The sequence below is a fragment of the Salminus brasiliensis genome, chromosome 16 (genome assembly GCF_030463535.1).
Source record: "Salminus brasiliensis chromosome 16, fSalBra1.hap2, whole genome shotgun sequence".
In the NCBI taxonomy this organism is placed as follows: Eukaryota; Metazoa; Chordata; class Actinopteri; order Characiformes; family Bryconidae; genus Salminus; species Salminus brasiliensis.
In genome coordinates, this window is record NC_132893.1 from 31,894,663 (window position 1) to 31,920,002 (window position 25,340).

Consider the following 25,340-nt stretch of genomic DNA (forward strand, 5'->3'; position numbering starts at 1 on the left):
CTGTAACAGCTTGGCGCTAATTGTTGCTTTGTTGCTCAGTAGGGCTGGTTAAGATCCTCTTCAAACAGAGTTTTGGATTGATAGCTTTAACAAAACCCCTTTAATTCAGCCTTAAATGTTTTTATATGAGGGCTGGGAACGGAGGTCTACAGCATGGCGTAATTTATTACTACTGTAAAGTTCAACTCTGCTGCTAATTGATCAAGCGCTTGATGAATTCTGTCAGAAGAAGGGGACCTACTTTTAAACTGGACTACCCAGCTGTAGTGTGGTTTATTGAAGCATAGATGAAATCTGACATTCGTCTTGGGAATATAGTAGGAACTCGTTTCGTTTCCCAGTTGTGCTGCCTTAATTTTATCAGTAGTTATTAGGAGACTAGTTAGGAAAATGGAGGCCCCCCACCCTTGTCTTAGCTTTCATGTTTTGCTGATCTTATGTCTTTTATAAAAAGTGATCTACAAATATTTGATTTGATGGAGTCCTACATGGTTTTATTTTAGGGTCTACAAAACTGGGGACTTTTATTTTGCCACTGTCTGTTTGTATTAGTGACTTTTAGTCACTTATTTCACCATAATCTGCTTGTATTTGTGATATTTGTTTTGCCACTATTTATACGTCTATATTAGTGACTGTGACTCTCATTTTGGTCTTCTTTGTTTGTTTTAGTGACTTATTTTGACACTGTTTATGTTAGTGACTTTTATTCTGACTGTTTGTATTAGTGACTTTTGGTGCATTATTTTGGCGTAGTGACTTATTTCGTCACTGTTTTTGTTTCTGTTAGTGGGACAAACTTTTGCAGCTCACACTAATACAACTCTGCTCTCCATTCACACACCAGAGTGATGGAGCTGCAGACGTGAGGTCGCCCTCGATGTGTTGCGTTATGGCTCACGTGGCTCTGTGTTTACAGGCCATACCGGTTTTATCCACACACTCTGTCTGCAAGACGGGCAGCTGCTCAGACGGAGGGAATACTTACTGTAAAGCTCTTCCAGTGTTCTGGTTAAACTTTGGCGATTAATCTGCAGTTTGCGAGCATCCACAGGCGCTCTGTACAGATCACGGATTGTCTTTGATTCGTTTCACCGCTAGTTTAAAAGGTTAAAGTTGCTTCATGCTCTCGACTATTAGAACAAACAAATATGGTTGATTCTTCTGTGGCATCTTTTTAAGTTTTATTGATGTTCGGTTTGATCGTCAGCAATCATGCAGGACGCCGTAGTGGCTACCGTCAAATTCTGTGCCTCAAGCGATGTCCTGTGTGCCGTAGGGCATGCCTGTTGTCCCTCCAGCCAACAAAGGAGACGGGTTCATTCATCGGAATGGCGACTCAGAACCATATATTCCACATGCTCCCCTTCCGTGCTTTGATAAGGCCGGATATAGCAGGCAGGTTTCGGAGTTCCGCTCTGCGGGGGTGGGATATCTCGTAGCGCAGTTCGGGACGGCCGGTGCTGGCCAACCGTCCCGGGGCATGCTGGGAAACGGGGACACTCTGTGAGACCAAACAGGATGCCATTCAAAAATACAACCCCTCTCCACCCTGTCCTCCACAGTAAAAGGTGGGAATAGACCACGGATTGGGAAAACAAAAGACACACTTCCTCTATGAGATCCCAGTGCGCTGGATTTATTAGCTCTCCAAGGCTGTAACTCAACCCTGGTCGTCAGATATTCGCTCTAATTCTGGAAAGGCGCAAAGAGATCCCCGTCCCCCGTAATTGTTTCTAAAAAGGCACAGCCATATTGTTAAACAGTGATTAGGATGGAAAAAGGGCCTTGTTCGTTATCTGGAGTGCTCTGTCAGGGCTGAGAGGATTAGAGGTGGTTAGTCTGCATGTCTGAAGTCCGAGTGGGCAGTGGAGAAAGGCGAGTGCTTTCCAGCTCGGTGCCATCAGTGCCAGAGCAGCGGGGAAGCTGTGCAGCTTAGCAGGGCTTTGCTGAGCCCCATGCTCTTATCCTGCTGCAATTTTAATGCTGTGCAAATCCCCCTAGTGATTCGCTGCTCCAGCAATCTGCCAGAGAGCACAGATACGTTCACTCACTGTCTTTCCCATCCGTCACTCTGGGGAGACGAATCTTGAGGCTGAAAGATTTTATCAGCGCATCGAGTCTTTTGGCCTTTGCCCTCTGCTGGATGCGCCTTAATGGGATGTACTGTCAGTTTCTTTAAAGTTGAGCAAAATAATGATTATTCTGGCGTAGATGTCATTTTCTTTACCCGTAAATAGCTTTTTTTTGTCAGACTATTAAATATATTTTAATGAATTAAGTAGCGTATTTGTAATTTATTGATATTTTATTTATTAATTTCGTAATTTTCATATGCCTGAAGTATTTTTCTGTAACCTTGTGTGGTTTCTTATTTGTATACTTTACCATTTGCCATGCAAATGTGAGTTGTTGTTTTTTTTTTTTGGTCTACACAGCTGCCTGTTGGCGCTGATAGCATCAGTGTTTGCCTCTAAGGCAGTCAGCAGTGTTGCCGTCGTGTGGAAATGCAGCCAGGCAGTGTTGACGTTGGCCTGGAAAGCAGCTATGCAGTTGTAGTACAGGGAGAATCGAAGTTGGCAGTCAGTCAGGTATGCTCTTGACTCCTGAGTCATGACGTTTGGTGGACATTAGTTTGCATTTATGCTGATCGTATCAACGTTGGCCTGTGAGGCGGTCCGATAGAGGTCAGTAAGTGGAAATGCAGTCAGGCAGTGTTGACGTTAGCCTGGAAGGCAGCTATGCAGGTAGTGTACAGCAGCAAGGGGAAGGTGAAGTCCTTGTGAGGCATTGCTTGTGAGGCATTGTCTGATCATTTAGTTAACATAGCCTGTTGGTGCTGATAGTGAGGCAGTCGGATAGCATCAGTTTGCCTGTTAGGCAGCCAGCAGTGACCGTGTTTCAGTTGTTGTACAGCAGGAAGGGAGACTCAGTGTTGGCCATTGCTTGTGAAGCAGTGTCCGTGCCAAATCGTATTGGTGCTGGGCTGTAAGGCAGTCAGAGAGTGCTTGTATACCTGTAGGGCAGTCAGATAGATAGATAGAATCAATAATGGCCTTTAAGGCAGTCGGTCAGATACATTTTGACCTCCAAGGCAGTCGTAAAGGTTGGTGTTGGTGGTCTGTTCGGTCTTTATGCTAGATTGTATTAGTGCTGGCCTTTAAGGTGGTCAGATAGCGTCAGTTTGCCTGCAGTGACCGTGTTGTGTGGGAACGCAGTGAAGCAGTGTTGAAGTTAAGAATCCGAGTCAGTATTGGCCTGTGAGGCAGTTTGCAGTCTGTAAGCCAGATTGTATCTGTGTCGTGAAGTTTCAGCAGGTATTAGTCGGTCAGTTGGTCAGTATTGGTCAACGTGTGCCTATAAGGCAGTAAAGCGTCTACAGTGTTGGCGGGTGAGGCAGTTAGACTGTGTCCTTATTGACCGGAAGCATGATGCAGTTTTAGTATTTGCCTGTGTGGCATGCCGGAAGTGTTCATGTTTGCCTTCGAGGCAGTTTGGCATTGTGAGTTTTTGCCTGTGTGGTGACTGATAATCGCAGCCTTTCCTGCTCTGGCTGAACTACAGCAGCGAATGAATGGGACCCGTTTGCTTTTTATTGTATCTGTGTCTCTTGTGTATAAAGGGGTGGGACTTCCTCCAAACCCCCCATTGGGCTGTCAATCACGCTTTCGAGCCCTGTCGCGTTTCCTGTTTTGTTTGCCTGGGCCCGTCTGGCCATGTGCCCAGCCTTCACCTACCCGGTGCCATGGCAACAGTGGGAGAGGGCAGAGGTGCTGGTATTGGCGGGCATTTCCAGTGAAAGGACTGTGCCTGTGTTACACAAACAGCCGCGACTGCATTGTGAGTAGGCCTGGCTTCTGCTCATTGCGTCCTGAGGATTTAGCTTAGCATGCTTGCTCTTTGTACTGTTGCAGCCGTAGTGGTGGTGGTGGTGGTGGTGGCGGTTCTGATGGTGGTGGTTCTGCTTTGCCAGCAGCAGCACTGGAGTAAAGTTTAGCCCCGGCTGTGTGATATTCACTAATGGTGACCCTGCTGTCTGTAGGGAGGGTCAGGTCTGAGGTTGAATACACTGCTCATTAAGCGAGTGGGGATTTGGAGGGGGTTTATGTAACTGAAGGTCAGGCCATTGAATGGACTCTCGCAGGTCTGTTACACATTTGTTCTGCATTCTTGCGAAGGCTGAGATCAAACATCTGCATGCGATATGACTGGATGGCTGATGTGCGTTAGTGGGTTAAGTGTGTTTTGAAACTGACGATGGGTCATTTCATATTTAAGGATTTCTCAACTCTACACCTTCTCAGTGAGAGAAAATACGCCCCTATCTAACATTACGTTCTTATAGTTTCAGCAAATGGTCATCTTACTCCTTTGCTTGTATGATTACGATTACTCTTCGCCTGCCGACCTGAAGTGGTCACTCTCCTTCTTTGTCTGTTTCACTGCCAACTATTTGTTTATACAATTAACCCTCTGGAAAGTCCCTTTGTTGTTTGATGACCATCAACCGTCTCCACTGCTGCGTTCTCTTCACTGTCTTCCTGTAGCTGCCCGCATCAGATTCAAAACCCTGACACTGACCTACAAAGCCAAGAACTTTGGTGCGAGGTGCCAAGAACGGACCAGCCCCTCCATACTTGATGGCAATGGTCAAAAGCCGATCCGCACCAAGAGCCCTTTCAGCTTCAAGTACGGCTCGGCTCGACCCGCCATCCCTCAAAATCCGTGGAAGACGAGCGTCCAGGCTTTTTTCTGTCCTGCACCGAAGTGGTGGAACGAGCTTCCCCTGGGTGTCCGAACGGACCTCGAACACAGGCTGAAGACCCACCTCTTCAGAGAATACTTGGTTCTGTAGACAGAAACACCTTGTTGATGAGAGAGGTCAACAGAGAGCTGACGGAAAGGCTACAGTAACTCTTGAGAACCACTCTGTACAGGTATGGTCAGCAGAAACCGTCTCAGGATGCACAACACAGCATCCAACCTCGAGGTGGATGAGCTACAAGTGCACGTCAAGAGCACGTCGGGTTCCACTTCTTTCAGACAAGAACAGAAAGCTGAGGCTGCAGTGGCTCAGCACAGGCTCCCCAACGCTGGACAGCTGAAGACAGGAGAAGCATAACCTGGTCGGATGAATCTGCATATCTGCTGAGGAACACTGCTGGTGCCAACAGCATGAATCCATGGACCCCACCTGGCTTGTTATAACAGTCCGGGCTGGTGGAGATGGTGTAATGGTGTGAGGAGTAATTGTCGGTCAATGCCAGTACATTGTTGGAGCAGCGGTTAAAGCTCTGGGTCATCAATGCCAGGGTTGCGGGTTCGATACCTTGGTTCGCCAGACTGTGTTGGGCCCTTGAGCAAAGCCAGCACTAATCAATAGTGATTGTGGTTGTCTCTGTCTTTGTCTAAATCACCACTTAAATGCCATCTGAATATGAGCATCCTTTCACCACCATAATTTGCTGTCTTCTAATGCTTCCAGCATGTTGATGGACCATCTCACGAAGCAGAAGTGTCCTCCAACTGACTTTATGAACTTGAGTTCAATGAGTTCAGTGTTCTTCAGTGGCCTTCCCAGTCTGCGGACCTGAATGCACGTGGTGAGATTCACAGCATGAAAGCTCTCCTGAAAAATCTGCAGGGATTTCGTGACGGTCACGTCAACATGGTCCAGAATCCCAAAGGAGTGTTATCTGCATCTTGTGGAATCCAAGCCATGATGTATTGAAGCTGTTTGGAGAGCAAAGTGAGGCCCAACCCAGAATTAGGATCTTGTTCCTTATGCTCAGTGAGTTCATATGGGGCCTAAAGTGCCATTGTTGGGATATTTTGGGAGATATATTAGGGTTATAGATAAGGAAATCTTATCTAATCCGATAGTCTTGCACCATATTGCCTTGATATCCGTCACTAAAACTCGTTTCCCTTTGTGAAAAGCTCTGTTTCCGACGTTACGGAATGGAAGTAATCTCACAAATGTGCATTTCCTTTTTTATTTTAGGGAGAGGATATTTTCCTAGCCAAGAATAGTGCGTTCTGACCCCACCCCTAAAGCAAATTCCTTCCTTTCATCCTGATTTCTGTGCTTGCACATTGTTTAAGGGTTCGGAAGAAGACCTGACTGGAGTATTGGGAGTATACCTGGTTGCAGGCCCACTTGCCACTGCTTATTTATTTGGTAGGGGTGTGTAAAATACAGTGCTTCGTTTAATGCTATGTTTAAACCCTGACTGTTAGATGGTGCTCTCGGGGTCTTCAGATCCCGATTTTCTGATTGGATAAAAGAAAACTTGTACTCCGATTTTTGCAGATGGTGTTTTTGTTTTTTTTTGTCAAAAAAAAAAAAAAGGAATATCGTCTTGTTTACGGTATCTCAATATATCGCAATATATTGAATCATAACTCCTGTGTCAAGATGTGAATCCTATCGCTAGGTTCTTGCCAGTACACAGTTGGTATGAAAAGACCACCTTCATGACTGTTTGGGGAGTTGGGAGGTTTATAAACTGGAACTCCACTGATTCTGCTTTTGGTAGGCCAGTGTGTGAGTAAACAGTGAAGAGTTCCTGTCTCCAGTGTTCTCTCCTGAACAATAACATGCTTATTATTTTCATTCCCAAATAAATATGCTTTCCTTAGTCAGTGTGTAGGAAAATAGGCTACCTAGTGCCACCTAGTGGCCACCCAAGAAGTAGTGTTTAGGCAGTTGTGTGTGTGTGTGTGTGTGTGTGTGTGTGTGTGTGTGTGTGTGTGTGTGTGTGTGTGTGTGTGTGTGTGTGTGATCACCTCAGTAGCGACAGATGCTAAAGCAAAACCGCTATTCAGATCCTCTCCTGTACTGAATACAGTGATTTCTACTCAACATCTGCTGCTCTTCATCTAATTAACCCAGTCTAATTACACTGTTAGTAATGAAACCTGCAGCTGATCAGTGTTTATCATAATACCATAACATATTGTCATATATATATATATATATATATAAGTTAACATTAACAATAAAGTCACTAAATCAAGTCAGTGTTATTTTAAGGCAAATGATTAAGCACTGTAAACACAGCGTCGCCACTGTTGAGCTCAGAGGGTAGATTATTCTTAATTTATGCTGAAATATGGATTAAATCTCAAAATTTATTCTCTTACACACACACACACACACACACACACACACACACACACACAGCTGCTCCTCTCTTACCTCTTAGCTTAATCCAGCCCAATGACCGATCATCCATTTATCTCTTAAAGCATTTTTTTTTTTCCTCCATTAAAGCTTTTGTGTCCGAGCTTCGTTGTGTTTGAGTCTAAAGGTCTCAAAACTAATTCATTAAATGTATAATAATAATAATAATAATAATAATGTAAGTAATTTTATATATATATATATATATATATATATATATAAGATTTGTGTTTTTTTTCTTTTAAATGAATATAAATTCATTTTCTTTTGTTTGTCTTTTTTCGCTTTGAAATTGATGTGAAATCGTTTATTTTTTGTAACGCTCTGACACTCATCTTTTTAATATTATCCCCCATCCCTGCCTTTAACAGTTGATATTACTAAAGCTTGTGATCTGAGGTTTTATAATCATGTGACCAAATACAATAAAACAATCTTTCACAAGGGAAGTAACAGAATTCCCATCATTACAGTTGTTCCGTGTGCCCACTAGAGGGCATTCTCTTCACATGGATGTGTATTAGGTGAGATCTCCGCTCCGTCTGTCCTCCTCACCCTCATCACCGTACTTTACAACACAGCAGCGTTAACTTGGCCCTCAGTAGCTCTTCTGTGTATCTAATGTATCTCCATACCTCAGTGCTGCGGTGAAGACTGCCCAGGCCTTTGAGTTGACATAGTTCTCAAAGCGGTTAGTGTGGGTCCGTGAGGTGGTCAGTCACACTGTGTCCAGTGTTCTGCCCTCCTGGATATCTTGTACTTGCTTGCTTTTGTGTGTTTATCATGTTTCCCTTCTCATACAGCTACACTGTTTCCTCCCCACTATCCTTGACTCAGCTTCTAGAGGGATTCAGAGACTGAGTGACCACTAGTGACCCCCCCCCCCCCCCGCCTAAAAAAAAGTTTTATATATAGGTTTTTTATATTTTTCTATTTTTTTATTCTTCTTCTTTATTTTCTTCAATATAATTCTTTTTGAGGTTGTGAGTAAATTCATGTGAAATCCCATGAAGTGAGCTTGGACAGAAGTGGGTCTGGAACGCCAGACTTCACCGTTGAGCTTTCCAGAGGTGAGGGGAGGTGCTGGGAGGTGCCTACCTGACGACCCATGTAAAGATGGACCCCTTGCTATGCAGTGGGTGATTAGTGTGTAGGGGGAGGGAAGGTTATGTGTATGTAACTATAACACTACAAAAGAATATGCAATGTAGTGGATGAGTAGAGTATCCAACTCATTCCGCCCACAAACCATAGAGCTCGTTTCTTCCGCCATTGTGTTAGACTATCCGGCCCAAGCTCCGGTCCCAGTTTTGTCATCTTCCTGTTTTGTAACTTTCATGTATTATTTCTCATTTTCTTTATACATTTTGTTGGTCAAAAGTTTGGTACCACCAGTTAACCCACCCATACATAACACCCCCTAGCACTAGCAATGCTCCCAACACTAGGAAGGTAGTGTCTCTTCCGATACATGCAAAGCCAGCCACCACCGCCCCCATGTCCACCACGGCAGCTATGAGACGCCTGTGCCGGCCAACGTTGTTTAAAAGAGTGTAAAGGGACAGGAGAGCACCATCTACCAGCCAATTGTGCTCTTTCAGACTCTGGCTGCTGATGGCGAGGCTTGGCTCAGGATTTGCCCCTGGCTGAGCCACTCTGAGACACCCCCCCCCCCTCTCTCTCTTTAATTTTTTTATTTTTTAGACCTTTTCTATTTGTCTTTCTTTTATTTCTGTCCTTTGTTTCCTTTTTTAGTATTTTTCTCTTATTTTCCTTCATATTTTTATATTTATATGAATTTTATGACAGATATGCCTGTTCATGTCTTTATTAAATAATTTTGGGGGGGATAATTCATATAGTCCCAGTTACATTTCCTACATTTTTTCCCTCCTTTTCTTCTTTCTTTGAACTTTTTCTTTTAATCTTTGTTTCATGTTTACTTTACTCCGCTCTCCCTCTCTCTATCAGTGAGAGAGATATGACGTGTTAGGCTCCAAATGCAGGTCGGGAAATCGCTTACGGGAAATCGCCCAGCCCCCGATATTCCTGTCTCACTAATACCAGTCCAGCGTAACTCAAGGCATTGACCCATGAACTACGGCGCACACACACTCTTGAGCAACTTCAATAGTGGGTCCTGTGAGCTTTGATCTTCCTTGGTAAAGCTGGGCGTCTTTTGATCGGTTTCCCCTTATTGTTGCCATATTTGGGAACGACAGCGGAATCAATAAAGTCTATACATTCTCTCGTGATATTTTTACCCCCCCCCCCCCCTTTTTTTTTTTTTTTCTTTGAAATATCTCACACTGTCATGACGTCACCCGCCGCGCTCCGACAGCCGTTCTGCGGGTACCGGGTGGGTTTGGAGGAGATATATTGGGGCCATTATTCTGGAAGCGTCTTTGAACGCTGTGCCCATATGATTTCAATGGAAGCCTGCTGGTGCAGAGGAGTTTTTCCCCTCCTCTCGCAGTAACTTTTACTCAACCAGATGGCGTTAACAGATGTGAGACGTCTAGGCTTAGTGATGTATTTTGGTTTCTAGAGCGACACACGCATACACGAGCACACACACGTACATTCTCTCTTTCTGTTCAGAGCTGCGCATCGTTCCACCTGTCTGGGTTCCTTACAAACAGAAACTGACCTGTCTGATATCTCACTATAATAATCACCACCCCCCTTTCTTTCATCTCTGCTCTTTGAAGAGCTCATATCAACTAAATTCCCCTGTTTTGATCAAAGTGTTTCATGTAAAATATTGTGATTTGTCGAAGCTGTAAAATATCACCTGGGTCAAGGGGTATCCCGTATTGTCCCCAAGGCTAAGGGTATCCTGTGTGGCTGCGAGTGTCCAAGTGTTCTGTTCAAGTTTTCCCTAGAAAAAAAGGTACGAAGAATCTTGAGATGAGGTCTGTAGACTCTACGAAGTTTCTAGGAATGGGCCTCATTCACTAATGTCTTTCTAGGAATTTTCCTAGCAAATAAAAACTCCCCCTCAGATTCATGATGTGGTTTTAAAAGCGTTTAGAAGTGTTCACAGCTCGGCTCTTAATAATGCAGGATCCCATTGTCCTCATAAACTGATCAAATCCCAGGTGAGAAAATGTTGGTGAATGTCAGAAACTTCGTAAAAATGACGTTTTGATTAATAATAATAATAATAATAAAAAAAAAGTCCCACTGTTTTTAAAAGCAATCCTCCAAGATCCACCGTTTACACCTGGTCACATCGTGTGACTGGTATCTGGATTGTATCCTGATGAGATTTTAATCACTTGTGTTTACACTGGGTAGTCAAATGCGTCTCCGGTTAGTCAGACCGAAATCTGATTGCTGAGTGGGACGGAATATGCAAATCCGCTCGCTAAACAGCAATGGGTTGTTTATCTGTTCAGCTTCTTCCTGTGCTGTGCTAGAGATGGTTGCTGTCCCAAAGTTTGCAGTATTACATGCCTATTACGTTCAATTCTTCAGAGTTGGGGGAAGGCAGTAGCTTCAGCAGTCCATGCTGATGAGAAAACCACTGTTTTCCTACTGCGTAGGGTGGGGTTTTGGGTGTGCAGAGTGGGGTTTTGGGTGTACTGGGTATGGTTTGGGTGCGCAGGGTAGGGTTTTGGGTGAGCAGGGTGGGGTTTTGGCTGTACTGGGTAGGGTTTGGGTGCGCAGGATGGGGTTTTGGGTGCAGTGGGTGGGGTTTTGGGTGTACAGGGTGGAGTTTTGGTTGTGGAATGCATCTTGGAGATGAAAAATGAAAGTCTTAATTACTAAGATTTTCTTAAGGCAATCCTTATTTTAAGAAGAGGTGGCGTCAGTCGTTCGAGCATTGCTGTGAGGATTTGATTGCATTCATCGGCCGCCTCATCCGCAACTCCCCAACCCATCCCAAAAGTATTGGCTGGAGCACCAACCATCATTCCAGAGAACACAGACCCATGTAGCCCATGTCTGCATTAGCCAGCATGATGCCACCTGCACCAAAGAGTCCTATTCTATTGGCAGTACTTTTCTACAGGGAGACAAGGGGGGTGTGTGTGGGTGTGTGTGTGTGTGTGCATGCATTCACACATCTGTGTCTGCAATGGGTGCAACATTAAATGCAGAATGCATTCGTGTCCACTAATATTTGGACATACAGTATCTGAAATGGCTTTTTTGGGTACATAACTCCAGTTAGAATGTACTGAACACTTATATACCTTTAGAAACTGATCTATATTTAAAAATATATAACTGTGTTTTCACTCAGTTTCTCTCTCTCTCTCTCTCTCTCTCTCTCTCTCTCTCTCTCTCGCTCTCTCTTTCTCAGTGTTTCAGAACGCTGTGCTGTAAAGGTCCTCCCCCACCCAGACCGGAGTATGACGTAGTTTGTATTGGACTTACAGGCTCTGGAAAGACCAGTTTACTCTCCAGACTGTGCAGCGAAGCCACAGACAGCATTGTCCCTACTACAGGTCAGCACACGCATACACCGTACACATGTCCACAGCAGGTCTGTCCACCCTTTACAGAAACATCCACAAATGCCTGCATATTTATCCATACACAAAGAGCAACACACCAGCCTGTACATTATGGGAAGATCTCAGAGAACCTTAGGTAAGCAAGAGTGGGAAGCACCTTTATTTTTAATAATGTGGTTAACCTGGTGCTAGCTAGCTGTTTGCAACTCCTCACCAGACTGCACCTACACATCACACCTACAGGGGTGTTTATGGCCTCCCATTCTAAACCCATAGGTATTAATATGGAGTCGGCCTCCCTTTGGACACTTTTCTGCACTGTGCTCTGAGCTCAGCACTCGGCCCTGACCCCACTCTGTAACTTTACGTGGTCTGACAGACACTCGGTGGCTCACTGAGCTGCTCTCTGTGAGCTGTTCCTCCTAAACTCTTCCACTGTTCAATAATAATACCACTCACAGCTGATGGAGGAAGATCTAGGAGGGAGGAAATTTCACCAGCTGACGTTGTTGTTGTTGGTGCAGCGGTGTCTCCTATTACATACAGAACCACGCTGGAGTTCAGTGAGCTCTTTAGAATCTCCCATTCTTTCACTAATGTGTGTAAGAAAGACTGACTGCATGGCTAGGGGCTTGATTTTATACACCTGTGGCAATGCGATTGAATGTAAAAGCTGAATTCAGTGATTAAGAGCTGCGTCCCAATACTTTTTCTTTTTCCATATAGTGTACATTGAGAAACTCTGCATGATATATTTTTTAAATACAAACTGTAAAGTTTGATATTTGGTGTGTGTGTGTGTGTGTGTGTGTGTGTGTGTGTGTGTGTGTGTGTGTGTGTGTAAAACGTTATAATCCTTTTTAAAAAAATTTTTTTATTGTTACCAGGTTTTAGCATCAAAGCTGTGCCATTCCAGAACGCCGTATTAAACGTCAAGGAACTGGGAGGTAAGCACAACCCTTTTTACATTTCAGAAGCCTTTTGTTGTTTTCAGGACTGTGAGGCAAAAGGTGCTTCACTATATGAGGCACATGGAGATGTATGTACAGTGACTTTATTGAACTTTATTGGAAAAAGGACTTGGTTAGACGTTGGTAAAGGTCTTCCGTGGCCTCGAAGAGCTGGGGTACCCAAACTTTTGCATGGTTCTGCATTGTAGAATTGTCCAAAACACAAATGGTACATTAATCTTCTTATAAATATTTTAAAAAATAGTTCTTAACTTTATGCCTCTTGGTGATCAGTTAATTTTCTATTTCCTTACACGAATCAGCCATAACATTAGTACCGGGACATCTGGTAAAGTAGTGGATATAGTAGGCAGTAAGCAGCCAGTCAGTTCTTGAAAGTGATGTTAATGTGTAAAAAGCAGGAGAACTGGGCAAGCAGAAGAATCTGAGCCGCTTTGACAAGAACCAGATTGAGATGTCTAGAAAATAACTGGGTCAGAACCTCTCCAGAACACCAGGCAGACTCTTGATTGATCTGTGAATTAACTTAAGAATCTTCCTACACTCAAAGAGTCTGAGAGTCGATTCGGGGGGTCGCCTTTCCCTGATAAAATTAACGAAAAGAAGACCAGCAATCCTGCGACTCCCATTTTGCTGCTTTTCCGGTTCTTGTTCTTCTTCTGCTGTTGTTCTGATGTGCCCTTGAGCAAGGCACCTTACCCCCAACAGCTCCCCAGGCCCTGGAGTTGGCTGCCCACTGCTCTGGTATGTGCTCTCACTGCCCTTTGTGCACACGTGTGTGTGTGTGTGTGTGTGTGTGTGTGTGTGTGTGTGTGTGTGTGTGTGTGTGTGTGTGTGTGTGTGTGTGTGTTCACTACCACAGATAGGTCACATTTCACTGTGCGTTGTATAGCAACAAATACTTGCACCTTTACCTTGCATCTTTTATTTATCATTATTATTGTTGTTGTTGTTGTTGTGGTTGTTATTATTATTATTATTATTATTATTTATTATTATTTTTTGTTAAACCTTTGATGGGTGACTATAGCCTGCCTCAACTTTCTGTAATTGGTCCAAGTGTCTGAACCATCTTAAAAAATAAAAAAAAAAGACCACCTGTTTTGGGCGGTCCCAATTTTGATCATTACACCTTTCACTCGTGCTATTTTGTTTCGGAACAAACTGAAGAGATAAGTGTGAAGGCGCCCTAAAACTTCAAGACAGGACTTCAAGTAAAAGGCTAATTGCAGAAGATGGTGTATAGCATTGGTGACCCCAAATGTCTGGCTATGGCTAGCATAAGAACCTTCAGCTATAACGGATCATTTCTACACTAATAATAGCAATTTAGAGCTCTTCTGACCGTGATCATCCTTTTGGGTGGAGAGAATTCCCACTTCAAGCCTAATCTGAATGTGATTTAGTACTGAATTGCATGTAAATCGATCAGTGTAACATTATATAGCAGTGCTACCAGCTTCAGGGTCATGTTGAAGATCTACTTCTGGTAGTGGAGCTGCACGAGAACACTCTCTAGAGCTGTGTAATGCTGCACCACCCGAGTCCTATTGGTGTCCAATCCTGTAGTAATTCTCCACTGCTTCTGGATCTTTCAGCTTTGTCAACAAATGCATGTGTACAGCTAGCTGTCTATTGTGGGGCGATCAAAGCATGATTTGTATTCACAGCAGTGGTGTAAAAGTGAATGAACTGCACTCTCCGACTGTAGGAGGAGCTCAGGAGCAAAAAATATCACTTCTTGCATATTGCTGCTTTAATGCCTCTGTTAAAAAGGTTGACTAGGCACATACCCAGGAGCTTTCCCAGTAATTTTCCCTCTTTAAGTGAAGCCATAGCTGGGTTCTCTTTGCGATGATTCCCAAATTCCAAGTAAGGGATTCTGTTTCCAATCTGTGTTGAGAATGTGAAAACACTCTGCATATGGAGCTGGGATCGCACTGTATTTTTATTATCAAATAAGAAATCCTCCATCTGTTTTGCGTGTGTGTTTGTGTATGTAGTTTGTCTCTGTGTGTGAGTAATAGGGCCATGCCTACGTGTAGAGCTTCAGCTAGAGGAAAACGATTATTTTAAAGCAAAACACACACTCCCCCCATTTGATGTGAAAAGTACCTGTGACCTGGTAATCATCCGTCCCCTCGAAATCACCCCCCCCGAGTTTCTCCCGGTTGAAATGTCAGAGTGCGGATCATTATGCTGCGTTCTTGCTTTTCATCCGCTGCTGAAAGCATTTCCTCAGATGAGTTCATCACTGTGTCAGGGGCCTGTGGAGAAGCAACCCCACCACCCCCCCCAGAAAGGAGTAGGGTGAAGGTTACGGCAGGAGCGTTAACCCCCAAACCGCAGCTGAGGGCTCGTATCACGCTTTATTGATGAAGACTGCGCTCTGTCTAGACGCTTTACTTCTCCTGCGCTTTCTTCTTCCTCTCTCAGCTGCCACTTTAAGCCGCCAGGCTTACATTACAGGACTTCTACCTCGGCTGGAGGAATGATTCAGACCGTCTGGGCAGCCCAGTTTTTATATATTAATATATAATATATTATTTTATCTATTAATATATGTTTTATTTCATTAATTGTGTTAGTTTATTTTTATCTTTATGAGAATGTCCTAGAAACAGGGCAGTGTGTCGTATACAGACCAAAACATAGTATGCACTGGGTCAATTGCCTTGTGAGGCATAACACTTTAAAAGACATACCTGTTGATGAATAACAAGCAGAGCTGAGCAATATTACAATATTTTATATTAATATAAATATTAGCAAGCATATCGGTGCTTGAAGGACTTTAATCAACTGCACGTTTTATTACGAACAGTGTAATTAGTCCAGTTTAAGTGGAGAAAGTGCAGCATATCACTGTACTTATTAATGTAGAAACTAGAAAATGTAACATGGCTTAAAAAGATATATTATTAAAAATACATAATTTTTGTTTTATATTTTAAAATATATATAAAAAAAATATATATATATAAAAGTATTAAGTCTTAATACTTTGACACCTATACACATACATTTATTTATTTATATATATATATACACACACATACATTTTTTTTCTTTATCTCCCTCAAACTAAACATTATTATTATAATAACACATTTCCATGACTTCCATAGGAAACAGGTAAATATTTTTCAGTATTTGTCAAAACACACACTGCATTAAATTTTTTTGTTGTTGTTCCACCCCCCCCTTACTAATTTTACCCCCAATTACTACCCAATCTGGGAGACCAATTACCCAGTCCCCCTTCATGTGAGCTTCCCCGATCACTAGCAATGCCCCCCGATCACTAGGAGGGTAAAGACTAGCACATGTCTCCTCCGATACATGTGAAGCCAGCACCGGTAGATAGCCAGCTTAGACAACAGCTAACGGACCCCAACATCACTGTTGCCTCCAGCTAATGGTAAGCAGCGACTCGAAAAAGCAATCCTCGGATCAAAGGCAGCAGCTTAGTCTACTAGACCACTCTGAGCCCCCCTTTGTGGTCTAGGATATCCCGTCTAGGGTATCTGTTGTGCCATATGACATTTATGAGTTTACATCAGACTTTACAGTTTAGTGTTTTACAAATGTTATGATTTAAAGATTATACAGTTAAGACATGTTTACTTTTTGGACTTTTGAGTGGCCAAATTACCGTTTTTGGGTGTATTTAATGAAAACATACAAAAAAGTAAAATCCTTTATTCTCTGAATCAGTTTCTATAATCAGACTTTCTGGACTGACTGATTTAGTTTAGTCGAGACTTTTCTTAAAATCATGTTTTATACTGTTTAATATCTTATAATCCAGTCTGACCAATCAGCTCCCAGCTCCTTTACAACACTGCAGTCTCTTCCTCTGTGTATGTGTGTATGTGTGTATGTGTGTATGTGTGTATGTGTGTGTGTGTGTGTGTGTGTGTGTGTGTATGTGTGTATGTGTGTGTGTGTGTGTGTAGTGGAACACACTCTGGACTGATATCTGTGGTTGTTGTTGGTCTACTGTGTGTAATAACTGGTTTATAGTGGGTGAATGTGCTGTGTGTGTGTGTGTGTGTGTAATTGGGGTTTCTATAGCATATGTGTGTGTGTGTGTGTTAGCATTAGCGTTAGCCTCCACTCAGGTCTGAATGGGTTCTTCAGTGCTGGTTTAGAAACAGAGAAAGGCGAGTGCCGGTTCTCCTGCTGGTAAAACGGAGCGCTTCAGTGAGAGTTTAATAAAGGGTCAAATATTATATTATGGTCTGTTTTCAGGTTCCACTGTAAAATAGCTCTACACTGCTGCAGAACCTCAACTCCTTTATTTACCTTCTGAGGACGTCCGCACTGCTGCTGCTGCTGCAGCCGGCTGGGGATAATGTCCATTAATGGTGCCTCAAGGACAATAGATGGCGCTCTGAACACTGTGGTTAAATCAAAGACTCGGACCTGGATCAGGATTAAAATAGCCCGTACCCGATCCATTAAAATATGCCTGGATCAACCTAGAGCTGGGCAATATGACAATGTTCTATTGTAGTGTGATTCATTCTGTTATCGTGGTACATGGTATGCTTTTATGAGTGTATTGTGGTCATTATCAGTGCTTAATATTGATTGATATTAATATTGAATATTGATTAACAAAAAGTGTAATCAGTCTTATTTAATTGAATGGAGCGAAGCATATTATGAGTACTAATCATGGTACTCTGTATTGTGATAAATATCATGATACAACACTTTTACCATATCGCCCAGCTCTAGATTGAGCCAAATCCACTGGTTCGGAGCAGGATATCCTTACTTAATAGGAAAGGAGACATAAAAAAGTGTTGTCGTCCCACAGACTACATAAATAGTAGGTAAATTCTGAAATGTGGTTTCTGACAACTTAGACCTCATAATGCAATAAAATTAAGCTTCTTTAAATAGACCAAAACCAACAAGTTTATTCATAACTAGTTAGCTGTAAATTTAATTATCTGATTCCATGAAATTTTTTCATCACCCTCCCTACACAATCCATCACATTAAATACCTGCTACAGTACAAGAGCAGAAAGTGGACTCTCTGCAAGTCGGAAGACTCTCTTAAATATCGGTCAGCATTAAATTCTACACGAATCGGTTGAGAAATGCGAGATTCTCTGTCTTTTCCTAATCCGTTAGGACTTTAAACAATGTCTTCTGTCCAAGGCTTTCCATTTTGCTTGTCATCACCGTGGATCGAGTTTTGCCTGGGCTGTATTTTGGGATCTGTGTTGAGTGAGCAATGTTGGGAAGTGGCGGGCCGATGGAATTGGGGGTGGTGGTGGTGGTGGGGGGGTGTTATCAAAGCGACTCACCGTCTGTGTGCATTTCCCATCAATGTCTTAACGGTGACGCCTTGTGTGATCTGTGGGGGTTGATGGGCCCGAAGAAGATCCACATGCTGGAGTTTACAGACCAAAAACAACCATCTGAAAACACTTATCGCGCGCACACACACACACACACTGTTCCTCAGTACCCCTGTCATGATTTAAGGATTTCTGTGGCAATCTGTTTTTCTTGTATTTCACTCATGATGATCTTGTTCTAGCCAGTTGGTGATCGATGGTGTTTTTTGCATCTCTGTGGTGCCTCCTGAGTTAGCGCATCTGTTAGCGTGTTTGAAACGAAATGAAAGTAAACCACACGGTCTTAATGACTGTTTATCTCCCTAGGACCTCCCAGCTGTGTTTGAGTTTTGATTGGCACCAGTAGATGGCAGCGTTGAGCAAAGCCTCGCCGTGGTAGCGGTGGGATGATGGAACATGTGTTTTGGAAAACTGCTTATCTAATAATTGGTCTTACAATGGATAGAAGAAAGTGACGGTGTGTGGATTTGGCAGTGTAATGGTAGGGGGGTCGGGTTGAATAACGTTTCGAGGGCTTCAGCAGATCATGAAGGCTGTCAGAGCTGTTCAGACAGACACCCTAATAGGAAGAGTGTTCCCATGCTGCTGGGACGGAAGTGCGGAATTGGTTTTTAGTTTGAATCCAAAACTTCTTAACCAACTTAAAATCCTCAAGAGACCGAGAGCGCCATTGGTTGCTGTCATGGTTTATCTTTTGACAGTTGCGGCGAAAACAGACAAATGTAGAACCGTATGATCAGTCCGAGACTTCAGCACAAGCTCTTATTTCATGTGACGTTCCTAAACGTTCCCAGGATGTTTTTCTTTGTCTTTAAGGTTCTGTTTTCTCTTCCACATGCCGTTGGCGGGGGTTGAATTTTTAGCGTCCAGTTCGCCCCGGTTGGAGCATGGAGACCTGAAGCTGGTGGAACGTGGTGTGAACTTGCCTTGACCACCGTAGGACGGGTTTTACTGACTATCTGTGTACGAGGCATGATGAAGATTTGTGGTGTGACAGGGGTTCAGGAGGATGGGGCCTAAAAAACTGCTGTCCAGCTTCTTTAGCAGCCAGCAGACATGAGGAGAACTCTCAAAGAGCACTGCAGCTGCAAAGCCTCAAACAAATAGCACATGGGGTTTCGGCCTGACATCAGGAGAACACTCGACTTTAGACAGAACTGAGATGTCAGCAAAGTGGACTGTATATGCTCTTAAATACAAAGTGCGCTAAAGGGTTTTTTGAGTGATCTAGAGGGTTGAAGAGCCTCCAATTTGGTAAAGGACCTTTTATATTGACCTCTTTAAACCTTTTAAGGGGTTCTTTACACAAATATCTCTAAAAATGTTTCTTCTGAAACCAAAAGTGCTTCATCTATGGCATGGCTCTAAGAACCCTCTGGTTTACCCTCGATGCTTTTAATTTGGGCAGCAATCGGATGCAGATCAAAACAACCGCACCCAGACTCTTGAGAGGAGGTGGTCTCAGTCTGGGCCTAAATTTGGGCAGCTGGTGTGTGGTGAGAACGTGATCGGACCTAGGTCTGCCCCAACTATCAGGTGTACTCCAAAGTTTGAGCTAAACGGTAGTTTAACCTAGTAGACTGCCCAGATTATTAAAGTCACTACAGCTGTAAACAGATGCCATCTTCCCTTTCGCCATGTTAAACTGCATAGAAATCTGCACTAGTCCAGAACACGGGACCTTTTTTGCCTATATTTACTTTCTAGCTCCCACCCAAGACCGGTCTGACCAATAAGTAGAGAGATTTGGTGAGACAGGTCTGCCCATTGAGTTGCTGCATGGAAGGTTCATCTCCACTCTGCTCTACATTCAATCCAGATGGGACTCGAACCCACAATTCCTGGTTTAGGAGGGCAGTGTCCTGTAAGTCCAGTAGACCAGTGGGACTTGAGCAGAGCTCCAGCATTCTGTGAAATTTGCATGGTCTGTAAAACATGAGGTGCTACAAAAGGTTCTTTAAGCGATACCATAGAAGATCCACTTTTGAGTCAACAAAGAGCCAAGGAAGTGTGAAGAACAGTCTATAGGCTTGAAGAACCTTGTCTTGGTGTGAAATTTCTTTACCAGAAGGTGACACTCACACATCTCTATTTGTTTTGGAGTCAAAGGTGGTTCTTCTATAGCATCAGCCAAAAACCCTTTTGTAGCACCTTTGTTTTTAAGAGTGTGGTAAAGGAGTTCTCCATCAGGATCAGTTGGGATCGATCATGGTTTCTCAGTCCTGACCTCTCCTCCTTTTCCAGCCTTTTCTGTTTGTTTTCCTTTCTCTAATATGCCCGACTCAATTCAGCATGGAAACAATAAACCCTTCTTCAGATTAAATGAGTGGATCCACAGAAAAACACTGGAAAATAACAAATGAGCACTATTAGAAACCTTAGTCACCCTAAAAATATACAAAATTGTGATAGACCCAGAATTTTGCAAGTGGTTGTAAAGCCAAAGTTTCCTTTTTGCTTGTTTTTGGAGTAAATCCAATGTCTCCTGTGCCGTGTTTTGAGGTCTGCATGGATTGAGCAGTGTTTTCCCAGCTGTAATACGCCATACCTCATCTTCCTCATCATTTATTTATTATTTTTATCAGACTAAAACTGTGGTTATCTGCAAAAATTATAACACATCTCAGTCTAAACAAACTTGTTTATAAGTCTAATATCAAAGGAACTCCAGTAGGAACCAGCCTGGCTGATCCTAAGAAGATGTTAACTGGTCTCCATTAACTTTGTCATTGTTGATGCAGTTGAGTCACTGTCTGTTTTTGGAGATCACAGACGAAAACCTCAGCAGCGTCTCAGTTCCCAATAGCCTAAAAAAAAACATCGGATTTGGGCCACTTTACCCGCTGTGTGATGGCAGCCTAATATGCTTGACCCCATTAACCATGTAATTAATTAACCCTTAATAAGAATAAAAGACTTGGTCATCAGAAAAACACTGGAATGTACCCTGTCTATCCTCGTCCACCTAAACCCCAAAACTGCTAGGATTCAGAAGGTAACGCAGACATGGGAGCACCCTGAAACACTGGCATCCATCCACTCCACCGTCCACAAACCTAAAAGATTGCGTACAAGCTGCAGGACGACGACGGCGACAGCACCAGCATCTCAGTTTATCGCAATTCCTTGTGTCCGTGAACCCCTGGATCTGCAACCTTTATCTAAAGGGAGACATTAATTACCAAAAGCTAAGCTAAGCAGATGAGCTTTCAGCCTAGACTTGAAGATTGAGATGGTGTCTGAGCATTATCTGGAAGGTTATTCCAGAGTTGAAAAAAAGCCCCTGCTGAGGCTTTCGGGGCAGTGGTGGCTCAGCGGTTAGAGCACCGGGCTATTGATAACAGGGTTGTGGGTTCGATTCCCGGGCTCGGCAAGCTGCCACTGTTGGGCCCTTAAGCAAGGCCCTTTACCCTCTCTGCTCCCCAGGCGCTGGAGTTGGCTGCCCACCACTCTGGGTGTGTGTGTACACACTGCCCCTAGTGCACTAGTGTGTGAGTGTGTGTGTGTGTGTGAGTGTGTTCACTACCACAGATGGGTTAAATGCGGAGGACACATTTCACTGTACATACGTGCACCTTTTTTCTGAATCTGGGAATGAGTAAGAAGCCAGCAGTCCTTTTGTGATTGCTCGTAATAGGAAATTAGATCATGCAGGCACTCAGGAGTGAGGCTGTGTAGGGCTTTGGATATCAATTAGAATTTTATAATCATAATATAATATATATGTTCAAATGTTCTAGTTTTAGGAATCACTAAACAGTTTTTGCCTGTTATTTTGAGTGGGTCTGGTTTGTCTGGCCTGTGCTTTGGGGCCAGCATGGATTGAGCAATGCTTTCCCTGCTCTAACGTACCTGACGCAGCTCATTAGATACTTAACAAATCTTTCATCACATAATCAACAATAATAAAACCCCAGCGGATTATCTCAGTCCTTCCATAATATACCAAATAATACCAAAGACACACTAGTCGGAACCAGCCTGGGTGATCTTAATGAGATGTTAACTGGTCTCCATTAGCTTTCTTTCATTGTTGGCCACATTTCGCGATTTTTGGCCAAATTCCTTTAAAGAATAATCTGCTACACTCGTAAATCAGCGGCGCATCAAGACTAAGATTAAGAGTTCTGGTCTGGAGGCATTTTGTGGGGCCAGCTGTCACTTTCTGTGAAGAAGATGAGGCGTACGAAGGAGCCTTGTAATTAATGCAGTGCGCTCTCTGTTCTGAGCGTTCCGAGGGATGGGAGGTAGAGGCGCTTTGGGCCCCGTTTCTTCACGGTTTAGGGTACGGGCTCCCCCTCAGTGACTCACTCTAACCAAAGCCATGCTGCGTCTGTGCGTCTTGGTGGCCACATTTTTGTACCCCCCGAAATTGCTCTGCACAAGAGAAACCATATGTCGACTGTAAAAGCGGACCCATTTGAACTGTGCTGTAGACTGGCCGTCACAAGAAACCATTTTAATACGCTCTCAGGGTCGACTTTAAAGAAAACACTATAGCGGTGAGCGCCTTTTCCTTTAGGACCCCCAAACACGGGCCCCCCTGAGCAGAGACAGAAGTTGGCATGCAGGCTTGAAGTCATAAAAATACATAATGCAAAGATCCCCCGACGTCTTTGTGAAAGGGCAGGCTGGGGGTCCTCTCCCAATACATTCCAGCCATGCTCTGGGGCTGGAGCTGTGTTGAAATTCTCCCTCTGCTGCTCCTCCTCCTCCTCCTCCTTCCCCCCCATTTCAGCTGCCAGCATGTTGCTTGTTGAACTTGTTCGTGTTAGCATTATTTATTTATTTTTCCCCCCTAACTGGGGCGCAATTTGATTTACGCTGACCTAAACACCACTAATGAAAGGTAAATCCGGTGTGAATTGTCCTCAGGGGTTAACGTGAGCTACTAAATGTTATGCCTGCCTTGCTGAGATTGTGACGACGTGTGAATTTATGAAGTTTTGCTGGTTTGCAGGAGCGGACTCCATTAAGAAGTACTGGAGTCGATACTACCAGGGCTCTCAGGGAGTGGTGTTCGTGCTGGACAGCGCCTCGTCAGATGAAGACCTGGAGGTAGCCCGGACGGAGCTCCACTCGGCCCTGCAGCACCCCCAGCTCTGCACGCTACCTTTCCTCATACTGGCCAACCATCAGGACAAACCCGCCGCCCGCTCTGTACAAGAGGTAACCTGGACGTTACTAACATGCACAGTAAAGCTAATACATACGCCGATCAGCCAGAAGTGAAAAATTGATCGACTGTCTTCATCTACAGCGGCATCTGGTCAATGGCTGGGGCAATATATTAGGCAGCAAGTGACCTACCACCTACCACTAACTGTCAAACATGAGGCTCATTTGATGCACTGATCCATGGAGGCCCTGCCTCCTAACTTACAGGACCAAACATTTTGGTGGCAGATACCACAGGACACCTTCAGAGGTCTGGTGAAGATCTGTTGTGGCGGCACAAGGGGGACCTAGTCAGTATTAAGCAGGTGGTGGTAATGTTATGGCTGAACCCCAATCGTTCCTCTAAATCGATCACGGCCTCCAGGAGCAGACCCTTGTTTACAGTTAGTCACACTGGAGACGCATTTTAATGACAATTGTAAACTAAGTCTCGTCAAAGGAGATCCGGATGCTACCCGGATACAAAGCGCATGCTAAAGCCAGGTGTAAACAGGCCCTATGTGCTGTTAAGAGTTCTACTAGCACCACGTCCATCATGCATCATTCAGATTCATGATGGCAAGTCCCAGGCCAGCAGCAGGTCTAGAAATACTTAAACCAGCTCAAATCATAGAACCCCCTTTTTCTCTATTCTAATGGTTGATGTGAACAGCCCCTGTATCTGTAGGCCCGTGTCTGCATGATTTTGATGCATTGCAATGCTGCCACCTGATTGGCTGATTAGATCATTTTTGTTTTAAGGTTTGTTAACTGAGGCGTAGTACAGAGAGCAATTTTTTCAACCAATCCAAATGTACAGTTACTCTGCATTTCATTCCATTAACACATAAACAAATGTAAAAGTGGCCTGTGGAAAGGTTTGGACACCCTAAGAGTTGCACAGGCTCAGACATTGATTAGCAAATCAGCCCCCAGTCATGTAACCAATTGAAAGTGTCATCCCAATCAAATTTCCAAGCTTTCTAAATTCTCGGACTCTTCAAAATTTATACTAACACTCGTCAAACATCGGCTCCTCTAAGCAACTGTCTACAGATCTGAAATTGAAAGTAACTGAGGCCCACGCGGCAGGTGGAGGCTTAAAGAAGTGTTTTCACCTCGTAGTTTTCTACAGTATGGCATGTGAGGACTCCAAGCCACGGTGAACTGGACATCCCCAGTTCAGGGAAGTGTAGGAATGAGTTGATGTGCAGGTATTCAGTGATGCTGTTTTGCGTACGTACGACTGTAAATGTGTACTTACGATATAGGGACAAAAGTATTGGGACACCTGCTTATTCATTGTTTTTTGTTTTTTTGTTAAGAAATCAACAGCATTGCATTCAACGACAAGAGTGTTAGTGAGGTCCGGATGTTGGATGATCGCCACCCCACCTCAACCCCAACTCCCCAGCTCAACCCAAAGTATTGGATGGAGCACAAATCTTCATTCCAGAGACCACAGTTACTCCGCTGCTTCATGACACAATGCTGGGGGGCTTTATACCCCTCTAGCCTATGCCTGTTTGTGTATCTGCTCCTCAGAGTCCTTTTGTATTGACAGTACTTCTCTACAGGGACTAGACAAGCTATGTGTGTGTTTGCATGTCTCTTGTTTCAGCAGAGTAGCTGAATAATACATTGGCTAGAATGGGTGTCCACAAACATATAGTAGATATAGGATGCATTCAGTCACGTATTCATGTTTAGCCTGAGACTAAGAAGTATTCCCGCACCTAGGCCCTGCCGTTGCACAATATGGGTGAACGCTTGCTGCAGGCATCACAAATTGAACTAAAGAAGTCAACAAAACACTTTCAGATGGCTTGCACTTCCTGCCAAGGCAGCTCCATACTGTATGAATTAATAATAATAACAGTTGATAAGAATAACAAGCTATCCCTCTACACTAGCCCAGAACAAACCTCAACATGCTTCACACGAGATGGGAACAGGTTGCCCAAAGCTCGTGCTAAGACATGAAACGTAGCCTTTAAAGTAGCTGGTTCCCCTTGTTTAACCTGCCCATTTAAAGTCTATAAACAGTAATTGCATTAGCCACTGCTCAGCCGTACCCTCCGGTCAGGATGGCGGTGCTGCGGCTTCGCTTCGCTTCTGTCTCTGAGGAGTTAACTTGTTGTTTGCAAACACTGACAGACCTCAGACCTCAAGGAGAGAGG

At 43.8% G+C, this 25,340-nt stretch overlaps 1 protein-coding gene across 1 annotated transcript in view; it reads left to right on the forward strand.

Annotated features, from left to right (window-relative positions):
* The window catches only part of arl15b (ADP-ribosylation factor-like 15b), a 69,571-nt gene that overhangs the window by 18,940 nt on the left and 25,291 nt on the right, over positions 1–25,340 (forward strand). The window contains exons 2-4 of the mRNA XM_072659147.1: positions 11,499–11,643; positions 12,540–12,599; positions 22,964–23,172. Coding sequence (XP_072515248.1) covers positions 11,499–11,643; positions 12,540–12,599; positions 22,964–23,172 — 414 coding nt within the window. The remainder of the gene's footprint in view (positions 1–11,498; positions 11,644–12,539; positions 12,600–22,963; positions 23,173–25,340) is intronic.